Below are 27,894 nucleotides of genomic sequence, written 5' to 3'. Positions count from 1 at the left end.
TAAAAGGCAATAAATAACAATACAAGATGGCCTAACACTCCTAAATGATAGCCTCTAAATGCTACAACTAATTCAATGGAAAAAGTATCCGCTCCCTATTCAGGCCCTCAAATGAGGTGAACTAGGAACATTGGCTGTTGGCTTGAGAATAATCCCCAATGCTAAGAATCATAACTTCAAAAATGGAAGCTATGGAAGCAATGAAGATTAAATGCAACAATTGTTAGAACCTAGAGGGCCATGCATCACAATGCAATGTCTGGTCATCTCCTTGCTTTTGATCGTTTCTTTTGTTTCTAATATTGTTCATATAGCTGTAGCGATAGTGCAGTCCTGTCCAGCTCCTTTCTCAACCTTTCATTCTCCTTGATGTCATGATGAACCATAAAATGGGAAATAAGTTTCCTCTGCAACTCATTGTCATCAAATGAACTCATTACAGTTGTAGAACCAATGGAACGTGACGTAGCAGGGCCATTTGTTCGTCTCCGCTTGTTATTTAATTTTATACTGCCACTTTGTTGTGTGAAACATAATTCCTGGTCCAGAGACATTTCCTTAAAAGCTAGTTGAGGAGAGGACTTGGATAAAAGAACCTGGTTATGTGCAGTACTCATGGTTGAAATGCCTGAGGCCAGAGTCGATATAGCTGGATGATAATGGCTGGACAAAAGATTGAGTTCCCAAAGTACTGAGGTAAGGGCACCACTTAATATGGGGTCTGTGGAATATGGTAGATATTTCTGCATATCAAAGAGTGAGACAATCCATAAAACCTACGTAAACGTTATGCTTAACTTCAAATAATTTCAACTTCATTCATGCATTTAAAACAGAATACCACTAATATTTACAAGGAGTGGAGGACTTCCCTGTTTTGCAATACCCAGTTTAATTTCATTATTTTTTTTTACTATTCTTTGACTGAGTTTAGGCCTGACTATATCTTACAAAACCAATTTGTAAAGTAATGTTTATACCTACTTATTTGTTTAAATCATATTTCTAGACCATGTAAGATCTTACACATTCCTCGTGTTGAGGGTTGGGGACTACATATTTGTGTTTGATCCAACAATAGTCCAATAGCGAGTGATATGATAGACTCAACAAATCTAGTTAGGTTCGGATAGACTTTAAAATGTGAGTTTAAGCTTATATCAACTCCACAAAACCGATTTCTAAAATAAGATTTGCATTCAGTTAGATACTCTATTTTAGCTATACCTCTAGATGATTTCAGATCTACAATAACTATAACTCCTTAAAAGGATATCATAACGTCTGCACTCTTTTTAACCATCCTCTTCTCCATATTTAATTAAATTTCTCAAGCTATAAAAAAAGAGGAGAAAATGAAGCAAAGATTATGCACTTAATGGAAACAAATAACAATGACAGAAGCTTACCGGAATTGTGCCAGAAACAGAGCCTCCTCCAATGTCATTTTCCAACAAATTTCTGCACTTGACATTCTTCTGAAGGAGATGCTTTACTGTGACCAAGGCTGAAATGGGTTCAAAGGAAAACTAAACACATAAGCATGTTTCTCTTTACTAAATATTTCCTGTTTCTCTTTACATAAGCAGAATAATTACTTAAGGGTGGTTTTCATAGCGGAACTAAATGGAAGTTGTACAATAAACCCAATAAACCCAACAAATCTCATTAGAATGAACAATGATATTATTTTAAAAAGTGGATTTTAAGTCTAACTCAACCTCAAAAAATTGAATTTTTAAGGTGAGATCGACACTCACTAATATACTGTAATTTGGGCATACATCTTGTCAATGTGATGTTTAAAGATATAATTACTAATGAGCATAAACTAGCATGGAAGACAACACACAAGAACAAATACATGAATATCATACCAACATAAATGACCTATCCTGCATGTCTGGTTGATTTCCAGCAACAGAAAATACTGGTAATTGGGAAAAACAAATTGAAAAAAAGAAAAAGAAAAGGGTGGCTTCAGGATATTGTATTTTAAAACAAACCTTCCTGGCCTGTATTCAAGTACAAGATTGTAAAGATGCATAAAGAAGTCCTGTAAATCAACATTCAAGGCATGAAGATTGTTCCTCATCACTCTAAAAGCAACGATACAGCATTGAAGACGTTCTGATACAGTCAAACATTTAGAACACTTGACAGAAGTGTTGCCTGAGTTGCTACTTCCAGAAGCAAGTACTTTCAGATGGTTCATTAGATCATCCATGAAATCAAGGTCAATCAGATGTGAAAATTTTGCCAGTCCTTTCAGACAAGGAGCAAGCAAAGGGAGGGGTTCCACTGCAGCAGATAATGCCTCAGCGTTAGCTTCAGGCCTGAGCAAAAAAGTGTGGGAAAATTATCAAACAATCATGACAGAAAGTGATCACTTATCATTCAGAAGTTACTTAATGATCAACACAAGCAAAAATTAAGCATGAAATATTGACAGAAATAAAGTATCCAATTCATGGAGAACAGGGAATAATAAACCCAAGAAAACCAATATTTTCCCTTGAACTAGTAATACACGCAATATAAACCACACCTAGCACCTGTGGACTGCATTGTGTGCTTCAAAATACGAAACTATGTCTCAAAGACAGATGAGAGTGTTTCAGTTTGCATCTGTTTCCTCTCAATAACATCCTGGGCAAAGGATGCAGCCTTGTAATCAACTTCAACCTCCTCTCTCGTCTTAGAAATCAATTCTTGCCTACTTTTCTTTCTATCATTCTCCACCAACTGATTTGATGCCTTGAAGTGTTTCCTTTTCTTATCTTTTAATTTCTGATCCTCTTCTGTCTTTCCAGATTTCAAGAGATCTTCATTAAATGAAAGGGACAAGAAAACCTGAAAAGGAATTGCAAGGACGAAACATTACTGAACAGCTTTATTAAACATTCCACATAAAATAAACTAAAAATAGGTTTCACTAAAATAGCAACAGGACACAACTTGTTTTGTCCTTTTAAAAGAAAAAACTATTTTTTTTATTAGAACATGTCAAAAACGATAGAAACTGATTTTACCACAAAAAAGTAAAGTAGAAACTGATTAGAGAAACAGAAAATTGATGAAGTATAGATTTCAAACAAAAGATAAAACTATCAAGGGGGTGGGTGGTACATCAACAGAATCTGGGTGCAATTGGCAATTGTAAGCTTTAACATAATCGGCAATCAATCGAACAGCCTCAACAGTAACTTCACCCCCATATTTACCCTCATTTGTAAAGAGTGATTTAACTGCGGACCAACAAAGTTTCCTGTTGAAAAGAAACAAGGAATTTCAACCAGGTATATAGCAATAACTAGCAATTGTCATGAAATAAAAATAAATAAATCATTATCCATATTAAGCACAAACCCAAGAAGTATTGTCTTCCAAAAAGATTCAGGGGTCAATGTTAAAAACAGAAGCTTAAACAAAACATTATGTCTTTCCACTACTTGAGAAATTGAAATTAGAAGTATGCCAGCCAGAGTTTTTGACTCAGCTTCCAGGGGAAAGAGAATGATGTCACAACATAGAATCATGGAATGAAACTTGGCAACAAGTTCCTGTGGTAAAGTTCATTACTGACTACACGCCTCAAGCATGTATTATTCTTCACAATAGTTTTTTAAGTGGACAAAGACACAATGATGTTGGAACATGCTAAACCCTCAAATACAACTTCAAGAATAATATTCACACTCCACAATTCTTTTTGACAAGGTATGGTTTCCAAAACTTGGTAAATATTCTGTATACTCCCCACTCCAAACCACCTCAATCACAAGAAATTAATTTGAACACATTAACAAAGGACTCAAAGGAACTTCCATTGATAAAGAAAATGCGTTTTCTGCACATTTATAAATTCCAATGACAAGTAAATCATAGACAATTTTTATGTACAGTTACACTAAAGAAGGCAGTCCTAGCATTTTAAATTTTAATCCAACAAGAACCCAATTAGCATAGACTTTTTTGTCTAATCACCCAAATGGCAGCAAACATAGTTTCCTTTTCTGATGAATAAGAATAACATTTACAAAATTAATTTCATGTTTTCCCTGGGAAATTCAATAAAATTCAGGAGAAAGCTTATCATTACGAAGAATGATCAACAGCAAATATACAATAGAACCTTATCGCATCTTCTAACAGTCTTTGAAACCTTCATTTCTAGTTCCTTTTCAGTAGGAAGCCTGATCCGATAACTGCCATATTGCATGCATTAACATGAAAGTTAAAACATTAAAAATAGGATTAATGTTGATTTTCAAAGCCAAAATAATCAGAATTTAGTTACATATAAACTGTGCATTATAATATATAACTATCAGGCAATACCCAGGGACAATATCTTTGAAAACAGCCAAGAGGGATAGAAGTCCAAGTTTAACAATGGTATGATCGTTATCTTTAGATAATTGCACCATCTCTTTCAGAAATTTAACGTTGGACTCTGGATCTGTAAGCAAGGCATCCCCCAATTCTGCAAGTTTAGACTTCTTGCTTTCAAATGCCTCCTCAGCTGTAAGATCTTCCTTTACCTCAGCCTAAACAAAGTAAAGAGAGTATACCAAAAATTATGCACAATATCTCGTTCAATAATTTTTAGCCTTGTACAAATTGTAGGCAGTTTAACATAACATATGATGCTTACAATTAATATAAAAATACAGTTATTTTCACTTTAAGAGGAATACTTGCATTTGCAACACAATATTTCAAGCACAATCTATTATTAGGTGAACTTCTGTGAAACGTGGATCCCTATTAAATAACACTCATAAAAAACACTTTACTTAGAGAGTCACATGAAAATAACTTAACAATAGCGTGCAGATAGCATTTCTCTGTTTTTAATGAATAGCATTTCTCTACATCATACAAGAGGATAGCGTTATGAGCATATAACAGAAATCACATAACAGGTGAAATATATGGTACATATCAATTATAAATATGTATAAAAAGTTAAGTTTACACAAAATAAAAATACATAAATATTAGCATTATAATAACTCAAGTTCAATTGGCTGACAACTTGTCAGAGGACAAGAGGATGCAGGATGCATGCCACAACCACAATAATAATAGTGGCCGTAATAGTGGACAGAGTTTCAACTGAAGATTCATGAAATTCCACTATGCCATATAGCTGCAGTGCCTCTATTGCTGCTGCTTAACAATACTGATTGAAATGACATGCCACGACATTTTCGATTAAAGGAAAAATTAATTAGTACCTTAAAGTTAAATGCATAAAGACAAAAGCTGAAAACATGCAAAATATCAACAACTTAAATCATCAAACTTGCAATTACTAGTAGATTCTTCATAATGGTTATCAAACCCACAGTTCAACTCACGAATTCATACAAGTTCACGAGTTAGTGAACAAGTCAAACTGTCTCCAAACTAGTTTATTGGTGGACTTGGAGTAGACTTGGTTCACTCTGGGTAGACTTGTGAACTCAAGTGACCGAGTCTGTTGTTTGGCACAAAAACAACATGAAATCACGTAGTTTGTAGATAAATCAAACATGGCAATTTGAAAATCCATATCATAGAGAAGAATAGGGCTGGATCGCGACTTATCCAAATAGAAACTGCAGCACCACAATCTGGTTCCACGCTTCACCATAACGTTATTGTTTACTATAAGAAGTTATTCAATTGTAATCACCTTTTATGACAGATATTGGTGCACAAACCCCTATTTTTTATATTCAGTGAAACAGAATTCATATATGACTGATCTATCTGAAGCTGCGACAACAGGTATGAGAAATAACCTTGTTCTTCATCTAAAAAAGGGCCTATTGATCAAACAACAAATAACTATTTCTGAAAAACAGTTACAAATGTGTGAAACATGATTCATCATAACGTTCAAAAAGCAAGTATTGCATGAAATCAATTAAGAACAATTTTACTTTTGTTATCATTTCTTTTGTATTTTTTTTTTCTCAAATTATTCCAATTGAAATTTGTTACAGTATCAGATGTGAAAAAGAAAAGGAGCTTTGAGAAACCATAAAAAAACTAAAAAGGTTTTTAATTTGATTGGATAATACCAGCACTGCTGCTTGTGGTGTCTCTTCCACTTCTGCTTTAGCCACTTCTCTCCCTTGTTTTTTGGCCTCTTTTTTTATTTTCTTAAGTTTGACTCTCTTTTCAGCCTTATTAGCTTCACCATACCTTCATCCGCATTGGCATCCTCTGCAGTTCCCTCTTCACTTAGATCATTTTCTGATACGGTCTTTGTAGCTGCAGAATTGTGAGAACCCAAGCACTCGATAAAAGATCTAAAAAAATCAAGAATAATCTGGTGATAGCAATGCGTATCTTGAACACTAGATACCTGTCCGGTAATGGATTTTTCATTCAATGTCTTGATTGGAAGAGCATCTACACGATCAACCTGCAAACCAGTTTCTTCTTTTTCTTTCTTGAGAGCATTTTTTTGCATGCGTTTCTCATAAAGTTTCTCCAATGCATCCTCTTTGGCATCAGCAACCCGAGTAACATGCCTAAAGATGTGCGATAATGTCATTTCGTAAGTAACCTTATAATAGAAAACTCATCACAATATTCATTGACATAAGCTGATAGGTTTCCAATTTCTATAAAACCAGGACAACCCAGTATCGGGTACCAGCAGGCCCAAATATTCCGGGCCAACCAGAGTTACCTTAGGTGGAAAGAAAGAGTCAGTTATAGAGACAGAAGAGTAGAAGTGAGGTTACATATAAAATAGTTTCTCTTAGGAGCTTATGCTATGGGATTACAGGGCTTCTCTTCAGTAATAGTTTTATTTTCAATCTATAATACAAATTTCAACCTACATTGCATTGGGTTCCTATCATAGGCTAAAGTGTTACAATAAGAAGACATTTCCACGCTATACAGGTAGCAGTTCCCGCTTACCCTAAAAATTCAAATTGCAGGCTCAAGAAGCTCTTTGTCTACAAGAACCGATAAAAATGTTCTAATGCAAAAAAGTAAAAAAACAAAAAAAAAACACTTTAATTGTCACTCCAAAGCTTATTGCTATGAAAGTATTTGAACGATAAGTCTGCAAAAAATTTCCGTCTTGATAAACGGTGAGATAAAATATTTCAGACATTTCCCCAAATTATGCACCTAACAGCTAAAGCAGAAAATAAGCAAGGATAAGTCGGGTTTTTCAATACTAACATAAACTCCGCTACTACGGAAAGGTTTCAAAGAGGCAAACTGTGCAAATTTATAATTTTCCGTATTTAATTGTGACAAAAACTTCGAAACTTTCGCTAACAATTTATTACACAAAATGTAGCATTGCAAGTAAGGCCGCCATAAAATATTATGAAAACAGAGGACAGAGGATTGGAAGAAAGAGTCTAAGGTGGAGAGCAGGGAGGCATAGTTGCGATTCTCTTTGATGAATTGGAGGTCATCGTCGGAAACCTCAACTTCGTCGTCTGGAATCTCTGGCGGAAGCTCCGGCGGAAGAACGACTTTCTGCTTCTTCTTCCCCATGGAGGAGTTTGTGCTCGAGGACTCGGGCGAATGGAGTGCACGGATGTTCAGAAGAAGAAGCAGCGGCGGGGTGAGGCGGAAGTATCAGAAAGGAGGCAAACTTGTTCGTAAAATGCCACTGACAAAAACAAGAATTTGCATGGCTGATGTGTTAGTGTAACACTACACTATTATTAACCATGCGATGCAGTTTTTCTTTAAAACTTTAACATCAGGTAAAGAAAAACAAGAATGATATTACGCTTAAAGTATGTTGTAATTTGGTATATTACCTAATTTCATGGAAGTATATAATGTAATCTTGTTCTTTCTATCTATATGTTTATATCATATATATTCTCCTTTTTAAGTTTCTTATAACCTTTTATTTTATTTTGCGATAGCCTCTCGTTTGCATGTACATTTTTTCATTGATATTTATTTTCTTAAAAAGAATATATAACAAGTTGTTTCATTTTATTATATTATATTAATATTAATATTATTTATATGTTCTAATGATATCCATGTAATTTTATTTATATTCAAACTAAAATGGAATTGAATAAACCTTGGTTACAATTGTACGACATATACTTTAATACTTACAAAATTATTGAATAAGTTATAATATAAATTTCATTTCAATATATATAACAACCGTAAATTTTAATATAATTATTGTCGTTGATATACTTGATTAATGCTAATACGAGTAATTCTATGGATGGAAAAACATTATTCGATATTATATTAAGCAATGTGCCCATAGTAATTCCTCCAAAATCTTTTTTTTTTCCTTAACAAAAGTTCTCAATTAAATATAAGATATTATAAGAAACCTTAAACGGATTACATTACATTCTTAACAGTCAAAACACTTTATAGCTTTCAATCACATCCATGCAATTACATCCGAGGGCTGTAAACGAAAGATGCAGGAGAGGGTCTGTGTCCTTCCTTCTCTACTCAATCATGCAAACAAAACATGTTAATATATTAAGATAAATAAATATCAAAGTCCAGATGTCATGAGGCATGAACAACATAACATTATAGAAAAATGATCAGTTTAAGAGAAACAATATCTTTGATTTAACTGTTGGATCTGATATGGCTAAATCATTTACAGGTTATTGCTCTCCGCAGAGACAAAAATGCAGATATAATGTCCCACCAAATTTCAAAGTTTAAACTACCAGATTCCAATGAGGAACTATACAATAAAAACCAGCAGTGTACCCCAGCACACCCTCATTGAAAATTGATGGGAATAATAGCTCCAGCTTGGCCTACCAACATCTGTGCTAAGGACAATTTAGATATCAAGAACAAAGATCATTACAACCAACAATCCTTGTCGATGGGGTGGGCGCAAGCATTTTGGGAGGGTAACGTGTAGCTCTGTTCCACCAGAGATGCCTTAGACCACATATGTATTAACTGCCATTTCATGAGGACCAAAAATGCCTCTCAACTTTCTTCAGTTAATAAATACGAAATCTGGTGTTAAGAAGAGTACCTAAAGTTTTTGAGACACAAGGTCTGACCTTTACTCTGAATCCGAATCAATAGAAAGGTACAAACGGGGTCTTACAGAACGTCTTTGGCGAGGAAATGAGAAAGGACTATCTGACCTTTGCCTACTTGGCCTGTCAGTTCTAACATCATTCATCCCAAGGAGTAAAGAAGCTGCATACACAGGAATAAAAATAATGGAAAAATAAATAAAAAATGTCAAAACTGCATTGACGGTCACTATCTCAGAAGTAAAAATGCAATTATCTTATAGGGAGCAGAAAAGGGGAACCGAACATAATGAGGAAGATGCAAATGCATGTACACACCAACCTCCTCAACTTTGTTTAGAGGTTAACATCCTCAACTGTCTGGTAATAAAAGGAACCATTTATGGTTTCTATCTGGGAAAGCAAATTATGAGCATTTGGCTGATTTTAGGAGTAGAGTTTTAAAAAATCACTTTTCTGTCACAAGGATATGATGCAGCAGCAGATTAACACAGCCGTAAAATGTATCTCGACAAATCCACAACTAAACATTTGAAGGTTTCTAACCATTTAACAGAAGGTATAGCAGTGCTCGATGCAAAGAAACTGAATACCCAGCTTTCGATCCTCCTTCACAGCCCCTCAAATAAACTTGATAAGAAGCTTAGGAATGTACTAAAGATCACGCATGAAAGAATTAAACCCATATCAAAAGGCTTACTAAATATATTCCATCTACGATAGAGACACAGAGATAGCAGAGGCAGACAGGTGTCCAGAAAAAAGAAAACCAACAAATTTTAAAAATGCATAAATTTCCACAATATGTAGAAAGATGTAAATGCTTATTTTGTTTGCTTCATGATGTTTGAGAGTATTAAACATCCACTATAAACTGAAAAAATGAGCAAAAAAGGTATTATGCACTTATTTTAGATGATTTTAGAATTTTATGTATAGTACTTCCAAAATGATATTATACCTAAAAAAGTATGTATAAAATCTATATTTATGAACTTACTCTGAACCAAACTTAATGTTCCTTTGGAGATTTGAATTTGTATTGTATTGTTGACAATCTATTAGGTTCTATATGTAGAATCTAAAATATTTAGATGAATTAGGGGAAAACGTGTATTTCATGTATTCTGATAAAATTTGGCTTTTACATTTTTTATGTTTTGTATAATTAGAAATTCGAAAACAGAAAAATCCAATCCAAATAAATTTGGATATAGATTTTGAACCAAAACATATCCGATGATATAATAAAAAAATTATATTAGATCAATTGTCATCCCTTAAAATCAGTCTAATCCAGCTCAAAATCCAAAAACACCCTTCATAATATGGGTTGAGAATAATTGACAGTGATAATCGCAAGAGAAACTCTTGAACCATTCTCAAACTATTGTTTTTACTTGTGGCGGTTTAAGAACAAATAATTTAACAAAGAAAGATAGTAAAAATACTTTCTAATGAAGGCTGAGTAATAACATGTATTTAATGAAGACAGCTAAACTAACTCTTTGAATTAAGATATGCAAGTAATATATTTCTTTACAAAATTAAAAAACTTCCATATCAGTAGGCAAGGTTTTGCTGACACAAGCCCTTTGGACTTAAGTTAAACAATCATAGTAGAAACTATTACATTTCAAATATATACACTTACTATCTGGTTAATTTAAAAACCGCTAAACATTTTGTTCTTTTAAGTATAATTAGGATGTGTAATAAATATTCCTGTCCCAAACCTCAAATTTCCTAAGGATAAATGTTGCCTTTTGTAACGGAAATTATATTATCAAAATATTTGATATCTTTTTATCATAAAATGTCACATCAATTTAAACTCCAGTATATCTTTGATGGTATGTTACATATATAACAAGGAACAAGAACACTTTACTTTATAAAAAAAAACTATTTATTTCTTTTACTAATTTTTAAAAAATGGTCAATTACGCATCAAAAAAGAATATGGCCAATTTTGCTTCATTAAAGATTTTTTATTATTCCCTCCGTTGAAAAATAATGCTCCAATTACCAGCTAGTCACTAAAAAAAATAAGGAATATTCTGATTCAGTAAGGTCAGAGCAACGAACCAGTATCATCCAAAGTATTTGTGCCAACATCTCTGGTTGGGATTTGATGTCTAGAATTCAATCCATTTTGAGTAGAAGCATCACCATTGCTACCACCAGCACCACCTCCAAGACTAAGGGATATCCAATCCTCCTCAGTGCAGACACCATTAGCCACATTTGCCTGATCTCTCAATTCATTCTGAATGGATGAGTCCGCTGGTCTAGTGGGGAGAAAAATCTGAAGTGAGGGATCATCACCGCCAAATGCTAATGGATTGTCCACCAAACCACCATTCAAATCAGCATCCAACCGACCAGCAGAGGAATCATGCAAGATACTACCAGATCCCAAAGCAGTATCAGGAGCTAGTGCATAACCATTTAGTGATGAAGAGCAATTCACAGGACCATGTTGCAGATGGACCAATGCATCTGACACATCTGCATCGGAACCAAATAGTTGGAATCCAGGACCAGCCTGACTTCCAGAAGGCATAGACCACAGGGAAGACATCCCAAAATCATCATCATTGGGAAAGAGTCCTAAGCAAGAATTTCCACCAACAAGATTATGATCTTCAGTGTATGAATCAACTATTACAGGTGGTTGTACAGAATAACCATCTGTAGCATCATTTTGGTTGTTCCTATACGCAATCGGAGGCGATACCAAAAGATCGTTGTCTTCTTCAGAATCACTAAGAACAATAACTTCTGTACCACCCGCCTGAGCAGAAGTGTCATGTGCAGTATATTCATATGCTAAATCAACATTATTGAGACACAGAGAATCTATTTCAATGCCAGTTGCAGCAGAATAGTCGATATTCCCACCACCACCCTGATTTACACTAGGATCGTCACCATCTCGGCCACTTCCAGTAGCACTGCTGCTCATTGGAATAACAACCTGTTCGGGATTTCCAAAAACCCCTTTCAATTTATTACCAGAAGAGGTGTTTGTGCCCTCAGGTTTACTGACTTCCCAAACTCCATTGCGATTCTTCCTGATGCCAAGTTTTAAACCAGTTGGACTGTCAGAAACACCTTCCTGTTTGACCTGCTTCAATGTATCCACTCTCTTGAAATCTCCATCAGCTGAAACGCATGGAGATCCATCAGGAAGATGCCACTGTGCTAGACTCCCTAATTCCTGGCGTTCACTTTCACTCTTTGTCTTCACACGCCAAGAACCATCAGGCTTCACCTCAACCTCTGTAATTTCTTCACCACAATTTAACATCTGTGCCACCAAATCAATTTAAATAATGGCTACAGATTTTGTCAAATAGAAAATTATGAACACTAGAAACTATTATTAATTTTTTAAATAACTACCATAGAAGTGATGCGATTGAAATAAGGATCAATGATAATATTCTCCAAAGCATAGTTTTTGAGACATATAGGACATTGCCACTGTAGAAACAATTCAATTCATCAGCAGACAAAAAAACACAAAGGGGAGTGGACAAATCATGCAACATTTGGAATCTTGCCTTCCTTGATCGTTGATTCATTTCCACAAAAACCTCAAGGTCAAAGCAACCCATGTGAATACAAGGGTTGAATCTTCCAGCAATCTTCATTCTTGAACCACTCATCTAAAATTTCACCAAAATATAGAAAAACTGTTAGTAGGACTTTATGAATTGCCATAATAATCCATTTATTAATGAAAGCCATACAGGACAGCGAAGGTTGACACTGAAAGTATCTGAAACGACTTCCAAATCACTGTCACTATCAGCATCACCATCTGTGTTTCCACCCCCAACACAACGACACACACGTGCAAGAGCGTCTTCAAATCTCTCACCATCAGACTCCTTTGGAATTAAGTTTAGGATCTACAAAACAAAGCCTCAACTATTAAACAAGTTTGTAAGGGTAGGGAAAGGGAAGCAGTTTTGCATAAAACATATTCACAATAAAATAGGAACTAAAAACAGACTTGTGGTTGTCTCAATAGTTGTCAGCCAGGCTTTCAGTCTGTGTTAGTAACCGACAAATTGAGAGTTAAACCAGACACAAGTCAAAAAAATAAAACCAGCAAACTAGGTCGAAACACAAACCAGATCTATTTATTAGTAATATTTATTAATATGCAAAAATTCAGAATTATTTTAATTAAAAAAAGCTTCATACCTAGTTTTGTCAAGTTTTAAATTTTAAGAAATCAACTAAAAGGGACCAGCATCTGGAACTCTCGCCCAACATCACCCAGGGAGATACTTCAATCTTTATTATTCCAATATCACAATTAAGAAACCAAAAGTAATTCAAAATATTTAACCTATATATTTATCAAGCTTGGAATGCAATCTACCTGCTGCATGTTACGCCTTCTAACAATACGAACCCCTAGACAAAAAATGCGAGCATCACATCCTGTTAAGGAAATCTTATTAATTCCGTCTTTTGTGTATGGCGTGATCTGCCAAAGGAGAAATTCAATAAGAAATTAAATAAATCAAACACAAATAATAGATGAATTTGTGAACAGAAATTTAAATAGTTATACAATTCATAACTATAAATAACAAAAAACATACAATTGGACCATCATCCCGCCCATTAGCTCCAAGCAACTGGGAACCAGGTCTGTTAGTTGCTCGAACAGGAACACCTGTACAAATAGAAGTCATCCCAATGGAAATAGATTTCACTACAAGTGTCTTACTTTAAAACGCTCTGCTTCCAGTTGCAAAACATGCCATGAAAATTAAAACAAGACTGCCAACATGAAATCAAATTCAATAATAGTAAGGATGGCATGACTTCAAACATACCATTGACCTGCAGGTCTGTATATTGTGGCCATTGCATCCTGAATGGGACCTTGTCGTTTAGGAGCATACACCAAGCCTACTTGTCATTTTTTCAATAAATAAGTAAAGCATTGCATAGAAGGATATATTAACCAACCATGAACTGAAAATCCAAACCAACCTCAACATCAACTTCTGGTTTGGAAACCAAGTCCTTGTCTGCTCTAGTAAGTTGAAATGTTCTTTCCACACTCTGCACAGGGTTGGTTCTGAACAATTTAAACAGGAATATGGTTAAGTCAGTCAAGCAGAAAGCCGCAATGAAAATTAGATTTTAAACATAGACTAGATAATCATTTCACAGGGTCACTAGTTTGTGTACGGGAAGGAAAATGAAGTTCACTAGACAAGCACCACTTAATAAAATCTTAGGGAGAAAAGGAGAAAATCTTCACTTCCTAAGCTATGTTTGGTTTTCAGTTTAAGGTGCTCCAAACTCGATTTGGAAAGGAAACTGAATTATGTGACATGTGTGGTTACTCTCAAAAGTGCATTTGCACTTTGAAGTTTTGCCTGAAAACTTGGCTTTGGAGAAGTGAGACATTGGTTGCCTTCTCAATATCAGTTTGCAAACTAAATTTTAACCAAACCTAAGATTGCAAACTTTAGTCCAAACATGCACTTAAATAATAATAGGTTACTTTCCTAAGTAAATTCCACCACAGAACAGTATTATCAATTGTGGAATATGGTGAAAGGCCAAAATTCAACAATATAAACATACCATTGCAACCTACGGTGGCACTAAAGCAAGCCTTCCTCCAAAGTTGCCTATGGGGATAGGCAAAAAAATCTGCCATGGCAACCGCCATATAACAGCAGTGTCTCTTTAAACAAAATTCAACAGCCAAAGAATTTTAATTAACAAAACATACATAGTACACTGCCTCAATATTAACCCATACAAATAGCATAATGTAACTCTGTATATCATCTAAAGAAAGAAAAAACTTATCATCAAGTCAAGGAACTGTGCTAACAAAATTAGACAATTGCCACACCACTCCAAACAAAAGAAGCAAGCATTCAAGCCTGAGTGATGGGCATCTTACTCTCTTACATGCAAGTAACAAAAGGTATATCTAAATTCCAAGACATTCCGTTTATAACATAAAGAACTCAATTACACCATGTCTAATTGCAATAAACCCACACAATGTACTCACCCATCAGTTGGATTGCTCGTGGTTGTTAACTTCACGGGAAGCAAAGGGTGTGCCACTGCAACCCAAAATCTGCAACAGAAACAGCAGAAGGTGCAAAGTTAACTGGCAAGAAAAACAGAAAGTAATAAATACTAGAATGCATAGACTATCCCTGCCAATAATGACAGAATATAACAAGATAAAATGAAGGACAAACATTCAATAAACAGAACAGAAAAATAGCCAAACTGATAATAAGCATATAACTCAAGAATCTTTGAGATAGAAACTCACTATAAAGAGTACCTCTAGACATAACTAAAAGACAAGATACATGTTTGGGTATGACTAATGCTTGGGGGGGGAGGACTTTTTAAAAAGATAAAAGCTAGAATGATCAACAAATTTATCAGTAATAAAAAGTCCTTTTCCTAAGGGGGAAAACTTTTCAATCAAAACATGACTAATGTTTGGGGGGGAGGACTTTTTAAAAAGCTAAGAGCTAGAATTATCAAAAAAATTATCAGTAATAAAAAGACCTTTTCCTATGGGGGGAAACTTTTCAATGAAAAGCAAAATATAGGAGCTCATGGTAAAAGGTTATCAAATTATTTTCTAGCTAACTTTTGTTTTCCCATTTTATATTCAAAAAATTCAATAATATAAACTAACTATAAATTGATAAATCATAAGCAAATAATATTAACCACACAAAAATAGCACACAAAATCTTTAAAATTAAATTAAAAATAAAAATGTTAAGACAAGGAAAACCTTTCAAAGAAATCATTATGGCTCACTTCACATATAGCTGTTAGATAAAATAAAAAGAGAATTTGACTTACGGGTCAGCACGATTTAGCCGACATAGTTCACAATAAAACTTATCAGGAACTGGTGGGATGCCTTCTGCAGGTTTCTCTGGAATAATAACGCAACTGATGTGTTGCCACACCTGGCATCTTCGATCATCACACTGCAATACGACAAACAAAATTAGATTCCAAAATAATCATATCATATGTAAGGAACACATTGGATATCTAATGAAAGTGCATCAAATTGGCTAAAATAAATCGTATCTGCTGTGGATGCATAAATTTTTTTAGATCATAAAGAAAGAAGAAAAATATTTAATGGTACACCTTGACCAAATCCCCTGTTTCCAATCTACTTCCACATAAACAGCGAATCTTTGTTTCTGGTTGGAAGGAATCATCAATTTCACCTTTCACCTTTACACTACTGCTATCTGATGCTCCCTGACCCTTAGATGCTAGATCAGTGGCCCCAGATATCTTCATTTTCCTGCAAAAAGGTAATAAAGGAATGTTAATAGAAGTTAACAAAACAAGAAATTACAGCAAATATGGAGCACTATAACCAGCTTCAACCAGACCTAATAGTAAGTTACCAGATCATTTATGTGAACTAAGCCAAGTGTCACTGCATGCATCTGAAGCATACTAAAGCTAAAACAAAATATTATCAAGAGTGTTGTTTCTAACACTGACCTATATGTATCATCAACTAATTTTGCCACCTGTTCTTTTCCACCAGCATTCTTCTTAGCCCACATTTTTGAAACTGGGAAAAGAAAAACAAGTTGCTTAACTAACTGTGGAAAGAGAAAGGATCACATGAAAATTTGTTCTACATATACGAATCACAAAATTAAATCAGATGACAATAACTCAAATGCATTATGCCAGTTTTAAATATAAAATGGTAGAAGTGAAATAAATAAAATTTGGGGTTCATATACATGGCCAGGGTATAACAAGCAGCTCCAATTTATCTATAAAAAGGGAGAGTTTACATAGGAGCAAATTGAAAAACTCATAACAGTTTATAACCTACTACACAACATAAAATGTATTTCTTCAATAACATTTTATATTCTTTCAACTTAATATTATGTTTAAATTTTTATTATTAAATTGTTGTATTCAATTGCTGGTGAAAACACATGTGATTCCCACGAGTATTCACATTTTTATTACATTTAAACATATACAGTTTTGTAATTTTATTATTTTTATAATTTTCTCTCTCTCTCAATATATATATAATTGAAACAATAATATACTTTATTAGTCTTTAAAACTTTTGCGGAGACCCCTCTCTATGCTCTTACATGGTATCAAGAGCTCCTTTTTCCAAGGGGCCTGAAGTCTCTAATGGAAACTCCACCTTTAGTTCCAGAACCTCCTGCCAGAGATCTTTCCTTGATGGTAGCACTACCTGAATCCACACATTGTCTTTTTCTGCACTATCCACTTTATGCATCAATCTCCTTTAAGCTTGATGATAAAATTTTCTTGCTATGGAAACAGCAAGTCAAAGCGGTTCCAAATTGCATCATCTTCGTAGCTTTGAAGTTATCACTCTGATTCCAACTAAGTTTTTATCAGAAACTGATTGCGAGCTTGATATTGCCTTGGAAGACTACCAACAATTAGTGAGATTCAAGATCAAATGCTCTTTTCTTGGCTTCTTTCTTCTTTTTCTGAATAAATTATCACTCAAATAATTGGTTGCAAGCACTTGTGGGGCGTGTGGTAAACATTCAAAATTACTTTCAAAAAATTTGCTAGCAAAAGTCATGCAACTATGATCCGAACTCTGTACCACCTAGAAATCAGATCGATCTATCTATCTCTGAATACCTACTTCAGATCAAAGCAGTTGTGGAATACTTCTAGCTGTTGTCAATCTTGTCTCTTATCAATAACACATTGGCACAATCCTTGTTGGTCTTCCCCAAGAATATAATTCCTTCATAGGCGAATACATCCTTTGTCTATTGAAATGTTGAGTCTCTTTTGCTTCTGCGAGAAGCTCAATCTGAGAAGCTCAGTCAGGAGTTTCCCTCTGCTACTATAACTCTGAATATTGCATAGGCCTCTACTATGGACCCCAACTCACCCTTCTAAGCATATATAATTGTCCCTATAATATAATAACATATAATATTACATAATATATAATTGTTGTGAATTAATAGTCTTAAAATTTTAAAATATTCTTAAATATTGTAGAATGCTATATATTTACATAAAAGTATACATTGTCATTTTTCGCACAAAAAACCTCCATAATTGTAGGACTGCTCAGGATGGGAGTGACCCAATATGGGTTGCAGGTCCCATTTCTCTACCATCAGCTGCCACATCCTAATCCACTATCTTTCAGAAAAAACAAAACGTCTCCCATCCTACTAAAGCCGCAAACTTAGGCAGAAAACAGTCTTTGGTTAGAGGTTGTCACACCAGAAGTTGAGATCACCTCTGCCTCACAGGAAGTTGCTGTCAGCCCACCACAAAACAAAACAAAATTGATGCCTCCACTTCTGTGGCAAAAATGACCACAAAACATGTGGCTACCGTCAAAACAGCTCATTGGGAGTGTCAGGGTCCACATCCGCTACCCCGTGATCACAGCACTATTGTGTGTGGTTAACGACTAAATTCAATACATATTTCTAAGTGCATATATTGTGTAAGTTTTCAATGTACAGGCACAATCACAACCCAAGCAAACATTGTGGGGATAAACTAAATCTATTAGACAGAATTAGACCCAAAGGTCGAGTTGTGTCTGTGCATGTATATAATTTTACCTTGTTCATCTGAGAGAACAGATAATATTCGATCAACAAGATCCTACAAAAGAAACACTGGCATCATTACATCATACACAAACTCCAAGCTAGCATACTAAATTCCGAAATTAAAAGGAATTAAGACATGGATTCTACAACAACAAAATGTAAAAACATTGAAGAATTCATCACACACAAAAATCTTCCAAGTAAAGAAGGTAGACAAGGTATTATATTATCTCACCTGCTTCTTCCCCTGCTTTGAAAGGTGCAACTGAGTGAGCACATCTTTGAGCTCTTTTATACGAAAATAGTTCAATTTTTCCTAAAATAGATTCAATTAATCAGAAAAGTATAATTGCATAACTCCAACACCAACACAACAGTACACCCAATACTCAAATAAAACTATATGCAAATGAAATTAAGTGTAGCTATATGCCAACTATACATAGTGCAAGATCAAATTGAAGAACTAAAGATTATTATCCAACTCCGGAATTATTCAATAATAAAACAATCAATCACTACATAAATAATGACAAATCAGAATAGCGAACAGTTAAAATCACAGGAAAAAAACAGTACTACTCACCGAATAAGTCAATATAACATAACCAAACCTATAAACAACAAAAAAAAAATACAAATCCAACAATTGAAGAAGGCACATGATATAACAGTTTTATACAGAGTGCAAATTCAGTTTGGAGAACAAACAATCTCCTCGCTAACATATGTAATCTCTAAACCTCGCGCAGTGTTCTGATCAGCAAAAAAATCGACAACGGTTGTGCGCGTGAAGAATTTGCCGAAAAGCAGAGAGCGAAGTGAAATTGCAATGACATGCAGAATGAGGTAGTTGGAGAGGAACAGCAGTGAGAGGGAAGTGACGAATTGAGAAGGCACGTTAGAGTGGATAAAGTGAGAGAGATGTGTGTACCTTAACGCTGGGAACCAAATCCATGGCGTGAAACGGAATAATTAGGTGGAGAGAGAATAAAGAGAATCGGGAAGCGGAGAATCGGCGAGGAGGAAGCTAACACATGGCAGAGGGTCTGTTGAAATGAAATTAAGAAAAGAATTAGGCAATTAGGGAAACGAAAGGAAGATTGAAAGGGATAACTGACCATAGAAAGGAAGGTTGGGGATGACGATTAGGGTTTGGGAGAGAGGGAGGGTAACACCGACTTTGTGTTGCACACGGTATGTGTTGTGTGGCGTTGTGTTGTGTTGGGGTTGGTGGTTTGCTTTGCGTGTTCTTTTGACCGAGGAGACTCCAAACAAAACCAGAACCAATCTCTTTCTCTCTCTCCACTTACAAAATTCGGACCCATTGCCGATTATCCAATTCAGTTTTCCCTGCAACACGTCCGGGTTTCGTTTTGGTGCGCTCACGTGCACACCAGGCCTATGTCAACCTTAAGATCAAAAATAATAATAATCCCAACAATAATAATAATAATAAATGTTGAGTAAGGTGAACACATCAATTATCTTTCTCTTCCAACCAAATTTAAAGCTGTTTTCAAAATTAATATTTTATGCCTAATTTAAGTTTATTTTTAATTTTTTTTTAAAATAGTTTTAAAAGAAACTAACTTTTAATATGTATTATTTATGTACTCTCATTCTTACCATTGACCGTTGACTCACCTAACACATACTTAGATTATATTTCATATAACTCATATATGTGTATGTGTGATTAAGTGTAAGTTATATGAAATAACATGGTAATTAAGACTTGTTAATATTGTTGTTACATTTTCTTAAACCTGATTTTTTTTTTTAAAAGTGTGTACTTTTTTTAAGTGATTTTTTTTCTATATATGTGGTTGTTTTTTTTAATGTTTGATCATAATTATTTGCATTTATATCAATCAATCTGCCAAAGATTTCCTCCAACCGAACTTATAAAAGAAGATTAATTGGTTGAATTTTTTCAAATTTTATTAGAAAAATAACTATAATAAAGTATTGATAAAACTTAATAATAATAATAATAATAATAATTTATATCTATATATAAAGGATTCCTCGTTGTAATCGTTTTTTGGTGTATATAATTTTTTTCCAATTCTACCCTTATTTAATATATCTCATTTTATTAATAATACAAAAAAGTATTTTGTCATTTCATATGAATTACTTAAAAAAATAATTTTTCTAAATTAATATTAATGTAAAGTTTTTATATGATTCATTCATTCTTCCTTTAATTCCTTATTATAAGGCAACAAAGAGAGCATACTCTCACATCACACATTTCCACACCAAATCACACATATAAAATAAAATAACATCCACTTTCAATTACTCTCTATCTACATTTCATTTTTTGTTTTTCAATTTCGACTCCTCCAAAATTATTTATGTATCTATGTTACATTTTTATGATTGTAAAAATTGAGTAAAAGAAGAAAATATGGATACACATACGCGATTGCGTTTGTTTTTCCACAAGTAATAATAATAATAATAATAATAATAATAATAAATATATTGAAATAACCACTCAATTCTTAGAAAGATAAAGTTAAAAATAATACAAAAGTTTTTATTTTATTTTGATTTTTTTATTAGTTCGGTTTTAAACATCATTAAAAAAATATAGGAAGAAGATTTATAAACTTAAGAATATATCAAAATTCAATTTAAAAAAAAAACATATATTTTAAAACTATCTAAATTTTAAATAATTTAACTACTCTTATAAATTTTATTAAGTTATAATTTATTTAAAAAAATTATCCTCTACAAATATTGTTGGAGAAAGAAAAGTTGAAAGCTTCAAATCTCATTATTTTTCATTAAAAAATTGAGATTTTCAACTACCGTCCATTTTGGAGGTATGAAAATGTTGGTTTTTCCATAAGACCGCAGAAAAAAAAACATAAGTTCTTCTTCTCATTTATACTTTCTGCTTTAAGATTGAATAATAATAAAGTAGAAGAATAACTACTCTTGTAATTTAAATTGACAAAATAAATTTCATCCAAATTTAAGGTTACAAATTTTAATTATTCAAAATATAACATAAATACTACAAGCAATATAAATGTAAATTTATGATATTAATATACGATTTATTATTTTAATCTATTGTTGAAAAAAAAAAGTGTTGAGACACTGTTTAAGAAAAGTTTAGTGTTGGGAATATATTTTTAGTTAAATATGGTAAGTTGTACATTATGTACGACTATATTTATATTTATAATATATTTTTTCATTTAAAATATAGTTAAATATATAATAATAATAATAATAATAATAATAATAATAATAAAACACAAGATAACTCAGGCACACATTCATGAACTTGCATTAAATGTTGTAAAATTTGTTTGGAATATGTCCCAATCATGCATAAGAAAACAATTTGAAAGAATTAACTTTTCTGCTACCACTCTATTCATTTGTTTGAATTTATATCCTACTTTTTGTAATTCATATTCTTTTTAATGTTTAAAAAATTATTTTTGTGTTTTTCTTTAATGAAGTAATTTAATTTCTTCATGAATTATTGCATGTGACAAAAATTATTTTTGAAAATGAAGGTTTTGTACAGATTAAAATATGTTAGTTTCCTTACTAAGCATTTTGTTTTCTTGATGATTTTGAGCAATAACACAACATTGAATAATTTAAAATAAAAAAAAATAGTTATTATAGTTATAAATTATACAATTTGAAAAAGTCAATAGTTGCTTTTATCATATTATATGTAGTTGCATGAAGTAAATTATACATTTTTTCTGTATTTATCCAACAGAAGAGTGAAAGTTTATATTTTGAATGATATAAAAAATGTTTTTTAAAATTTTGGATTGCATAATAAAAATAATACCAGTTTACATAATAATTATGTTTTGTGTTTAAAAGTTGTAATGGTAACTATGTTGGACATAAATGGATAATTAATTTTGAAATAAAATATCAAATAAAGTGTATATGTTGATTATTTTGATATCAATAAATGTGATTTAACAAGAGAGGAATTAGTTAAAGATAATTGTACTTAAGTTATATAAGGAAAACATGTTGTTGAAATGTTGTAAGTGAGATATTGTAATGTATTTGTTTTAAGTGTTTGATGCGTCCAATGACCTACTTCAATAAGATGAGAGATAACATTTAATCTTGATTTTTTCATTGTCATGTTGATATTTGATTCGACAAATGAACAGTAAGAAAAAAGGACATGTGTTATTAGGTTATGAAAAAGAAAAAAAATACAGGAGTTGCAAAAAGAATTCACAACTTGATATAATTATTTGTTTAAACTATCTAGTTGACTAATGCATATATGATTATAGATGGTGGATTGCAAAGTTAATATATGAACATCATAATTATAAGTTGATTGGTATGCTAGTAAGTCATCTATATGTTGATAAATTAAAAATTAATGATTAATCCATGCTTATTCACATGATTGAGAGTTTAACGAAACACATAAACATCTATTAATTTTGAAGGAGAACAACAAATACAATGTTACGATTGTAAAGGAATTTTACAATACGAAGTATGCATATAAAAAATCACAAAAAGGATCAATAACTGAAATGCAACAATTAAAGATATTGCTAAAAATTGTGACATATATATTAATTGGAATAGGTTTGACGAGACCTCAAGATTTTATTACAAATGTTTTTTGGACACATCTTGATTCAATGAAATTACTAAATGGATTTAGTGTTGTTTTGTTGATGGACAATACATAAAAAAAAATAGGTATAAGTTGTTTTTACTTGATTTTTTTAGTGTTACATCCATAAGGTTGATTTTTTATTTAACTTTTTTTTTCTTGTTGGCAAGTGAACAAGAAAGCGACTTTGTTTGAACACTTTAAAGACTTAGATAGTTGGGTTTTTTTAATGAATGCCCTCCTCCCTTATCTTTGTTATTGATAGAAAAATTGCTCCAATAACTCCTACTAACACACTCTTTCCCAAATCTTCAAACATTTGTGTCAGTTTCACATTAATAAAGATGCAAAAGAAAATTTTAAAATGTTAATGAATTCTGTATAGGTCTTTGAGGTGGCAATGGATGCATGGAGATATGTGATTGATTATTCAAATTATGATGCATTCCATCGAAATGTTCAATATTTTTAAATTATTTAATCGTCATGACCATTATTTGTTGACTATTTAAATGTCTTAGAGGTCTTCCCGCAATGAAAAGTTTGTTAAGACATGAACAAACAAAGTGTTGAATTTAGGAAATACAATAAATGATAAGTTTTTATTTTGTGCATGTCTCATTACAACAAAAATTATTTTAGACAACAATGAAAAATCGTTGTCTAACCTTTAAGGCAACGAATTGACAACAAATTTTGAGCCTTTGTCTAGGTGGTCGTGGGCTAAAGTAATAAGCAATAACTTTTTTAGTTTAGGTAACAAAATTTTAAAAACCATTGTCAGGCAACACTTTTATAACTACTTTTGTGCAAGTCTTTTGGTATTGCTTATTCTTTTAGGCAACATTTTTTTAATTGTTGATTAAAGTCTAAAGCAACGTTTAGGTAAGATTATAAAATTATTGTATATAGTAATTCATGAATCATAAACAACACTTTTTCAAATATAGAAATAAGAAATACAACCATTTAAATAAATTATACTATATTATTTTAAATTTTGTTTACACATTTCGATGACTCTATTTTAAATCATATAGTAATAGATTTTTTTGAAGATATTAAATAAAAAATGTATTTTATTAATGTAGTGAAAATAAAATAAAATAAACAAATTAAAATTATTAATTAAAACACAATTTAAAATATATACTAGAATACCATAGAAAAAAAAAACTCATATTTTCATTTAGATGAATATCATAAATTGTAATGTCCAGAGTATAACAATTTCAATAATATATATTTTTCAAAGTGTGAATGTATAAAGTCTCATTATATTTATTGATAAATATTTATAAAATAGAATTATTACAAGAATAATTAATAAAACATGTAACATGAACTTTGTTACCCCTAATCTCGAATTTCAATATCATCATTCTTCATAACGATCTTTATGAATCAGCTGTAAAATAAAACAGTTGTCACTTGATAATGTTAAATATAATAAAAACGTTGTCACTTGATAATGTTAAATATATGTCACTTTACCAATTTCATTGTGTGTTTTTTTATCAGGTTACTACTTGTGTAAAAATTGCATTTAAACTTTGTTTATTATTTTGAATTTTACATATAATATAATATGATATGGACTGATTTTTGTGTATGCATGTATAAACAATATGTGTGGGTAGAAAATTAACCCTTTGCATGTAACTTCAACGGGAAAAGATATTAAGTTATTTGGATCCTTTAATCTTATAATCATCCATGTTGGAAGATTGGTAGAAAATTTATAACGTGAATCAACTAACCACATTATTATATTATAAAAATATAATCTAGAAGCTAAAAAGATTAGAATGATACTTTATTTCGAATAAACTCCATAGACTCCAAACTCTTGTCCTGAAAAACTTTTGGCATTTCTATCCAACCATATAAAATAGATAAATATGAGTTACTTTAGGGGTGTAGTTCAACCCGTATACATAATGACAACCTTAAGTACACCCAGTAGACATACTTCCATGTACAAGACACTCCTAATTGAACTTAGAGAAAGTCACCTGACATACTAAGTAAATATCTCATAAGATCATCCTAATATAAACCATCGGGTCTATGCACCAATTAGAAAAGGAAAAAAACGCAAACTGTGACTTGGATGAAACCCAATACCAAGTCTTTAATTGAACCAACACGAAAGCTTCCAGTACATATACTGCTCATCCTTTAAAGACAACACTATTTTTGTGTCTCCAGACCTCATTGACTACTGTGATCAATTGTCTTATTAACGTGGTCACATGACAATTATAATAAACAATGTTCAAATGGGGTGTGTTATGTTTGAATGATTGGTGAGGCAATGAGTATAGTACTAGTTTTGAGGGAGCTTTGTTTGCGAGCATCCATTAGAGACATAAAAAGGAGCACAGGTTGAAGGGTACTTTAAAATACATGTCACAAGTAACCATATGGTAATTTAAACTTAAATTACATATGACAAAAAGAACAATAATATATTGGCTAACGAAAAATGAGCTAGGTGCAAGGCATTTCCAAATGCCAAGATGACAAAATAAAATCATCCATCCAACACAAATAGACAAATATACTAACTTTAATTAGACAGTAAAATAAATTTAAATTATACCTTTGAATCATGATAATCTAAATTAGGATTATGAGTTGATGAAGTTGAAGGAGGTACTATTGCACTACTTTCTTTGCCCAAAACATGTGTCATCAATTCATCTACTTTCTTTGCCCAAAACATGTGTCATCAATTCATCTACATCATCATCTAATTATGAATTTTGCTGTTTAAGCATGAATTTCATCACTGCCTTCATATATATATATAAGGAAAGCATAATCTCACTGAGAGAGACTATTTATTATTGTCAATTGCTAATTTTAGCTAAAAATTAATAAATTATGACATGTTTTCTTATTTAAAAAAATTGCTAACTACTAATTTGTATATTAATACTTTTTAAGTTAAATTTAATTCATGCAGAATATTTTTGTTATTTGTTTTATATGGTTCAATTAATACCTCAATGGCTAAACAACTAAATAACCTTAAAAAGGAGTATGGTTTTTCATCAGAAGAAAATTATCTTTTAGTTTTTAAAAGCAAATGGTGAATAAAAAAACATATTGACAACCTTCTTCAAATCCATTAAAAGAACAAAAATGGATTTTTTCATACCTTGTCGTATGAAGATTTTGCACATGACATCCTTCTCATGTCCATAAAGGTCGGCATATTTGAATCTGCTGGAAAGGTAGAAAACAAATCCTACACAAAAAAATGGGTAGCAATGAGTCAAAAGTTAATATTAATTTTAATATTAACATAGTAAAAAATAGTATATAAAGTAAAGAACAAAAATATTAAAAAAAAGAGACAAAAATATCACCATAGGACTTGTTTGACATTGATAATGAGTTAGACTGATTGAGAAGTGAACCAACAGAACATGAAAGACGAATGCACGTATCTGAGGACGATAATAAGATTTTGTCATAAACAATGGTGTGGAGTCTCCCTTGAAAATAGTTATGTAAAACCAGGAGTCGTCAATGTATCGGAATAAAATATGGTGGTCTCCTAACCATAGAAGTTTCTGATTTCGGACCACCCTTGTGTGATCATTGGGTTTAACAAATCCATGTTATAGGATAATATGTGTGTGTTTCGCAAAATATCATTGGAGACCAAGTTTCATTCAAAATTTAATAGCAAAGTCACGGTCTACATGACAAAAGTTATTGTAAAATTACGGAAGAAAAATGTAAAAAATGTCAAACAATTAAAAAGAGAAAAAAATAACAACTAAAAATAAATAAATAAGATACCTCATCTTTCAAGTTCGTTGTGTTAAAGCTTGCCTTGGTGTTGTATTTTACAATGTTTTAGGTGTTGTCCATGCGTTTGTTAGAGGCAAAAAAAAGAGAAAGAGGAGATTAGAGGAGAAGTTACGTTACCAAAGTTTAATCTGAAAAATGGAACTACCTATATTCAACCATGTTTGTAAATTTTCTTTGAACGTTTTTGTTGTATAGTAAACAACAAATTTATTAGTCTTCTAAAAGTCATTTCATTTATAGCATTAAGCAATTAGTTTTTGTACAAATTTCAAAACAATGCAAATTTACAAATTTTGGAATTGGAAGTGTAATCGAAATGTAAATAATGTAAACACAAATAGAAAGAACTTCACTTATTCCGTATAACGCTAGACATTAAAACAAAAACTTGAGATTTTAAAATTATTGGAAATGATTTTGTTTAAAGAAGATGGAGAAAAAATTGGAATACAATAAAAAAACATATTGGCAAGAATAAAAAGATATTCGCAATATGATTTCCAAGCAATATGTTATGCAAAAGATTGGTTTAAAAGATAAAAAAAAAAAATAGGAACAAACAAAGTATTGCATAAACCACATTGATTTTATTGTTTTCGTTTTTGCATATAATATCTTTTATTGAAGGGGCTTTTAAAACATATATGTATTCACAAGTTTTGGTTTAGATTTTGGCCATAACATTGTTAAAAATATATATTAATGAATTTGTGACAATAACATAATCATA

General features: G+C 32.1%; 1 protein-coding gene and 1 pseudogene across 6 annotated transcripts; both read right to left on the bottom strand.

The window, feature by feature from the left end:
• Positions 1–22: 22 nt before the first annotated feature.
• LOC137823095 (nucleolar complex-associated protein 3-like) lies at positions 23–7,684 on the bottom strand (annotated as a pseudogene).
• An 887-nt stretch (positions 7,685–8,571) lies between these two features.
• On the bottom strand, positions 8,572–20,033 carry LOC137806285 (E3 SUMO-protein ligase SIZ1). 6 transcript variants are annotated; one of them, XR_011080326.1, is made up of 19 exons: positions 19,810–20,031; positions 19,623–19,737; positions 18,924–19,004; positions 18,698–18,740; positions 16,590–16,662; positions 16,221–16,383; positions 15,921–16,051; positions 15,097–15,165; positions 14,052–14,139; positions 13,892–13,967; positions 13,655–13,728; positions 13,429–13,536; positions 12,788–12,949; positions 12,599–12,703; positions 12,438–12,518; positions 11,118–12,342; positions 9,576–9,683; positions 9,023–9,192; positions 8,572–8,943 (listed from the first exon to the last, which is right to left on the bottom strand). XR_011080326.1 is itself a non-coding variant. In XM_068606314.1 (18 exons), exons 2-17 carry the CDS (start codon positions 19,644–19,646, stop codon positions 9,053–9,055), a joined length of 2,643 nt encoding a protein of 880 aa, XP_068462415.1. In that variant the 5' UTR covers positions 19,647–19,737; positions 19,810–20,031; the 3' UTR covers positions 8,572–8,943; positions 9,023–9,052. The 6 variants fall into 6 exon arrangements, 4 of the variants coding, with proteins under 4 accessions (XP_068462415.1, XP_068462407.1, XP_068462438.1 ...); XR_011080325.1 differs by having other exon boundaries at positions 8,572–9,192; XM_068606314.1 differs by lacking the exon at positions 9,576–9,683.
• Between the last annotated feature and the right edge of the window lie 7,861 nt (positions 20,034–27,894).

This window comes from Phaseolus vulgaris, chromosome 11 (genome assembly GCF_000499845.2).
Source record: "Phaseolus vulgaris cultivar G19833 chromosome 11, P. vulgaris v2.0, whole genome shotgun sequence".
In the NCBI taxonomy this organism is placed as follows: Eukaryota; Viridiplantae; Streptophyta; class Magnoliopsida; order Fabales; family Fabaceae; genus Phaseolus; species Phaseolus vulgaris.
Note: the sequence above shows the minus strand (reverse complement) of the source record. Positions and strands in the feature narration are given on the sequence as shown.

Excerpts from the sequence above, each read along its gene's own strand:
- LOC137806285 (XM_068606306.1), bottom strand. The coding sequence starts at position 19,646 with ATGGATTTGGTTCCCAGCGTTAAG. Across the intron at positions 16,384-16,589 it reads TTAGTTGATGATACATATAG|GAAAATGAAGATATCTGGGG; the intron begins GTCAGTGTTAGA and ends ACCTTTTTGCAG. Across the intron at positions 12,950-13,428 it reads GAAGGCGTAACATGCAGCAG|ATCCTAAACTTAATTCCAAA; the intron begins GTAGATTGCATT and ends TTTGTTTTGTAG.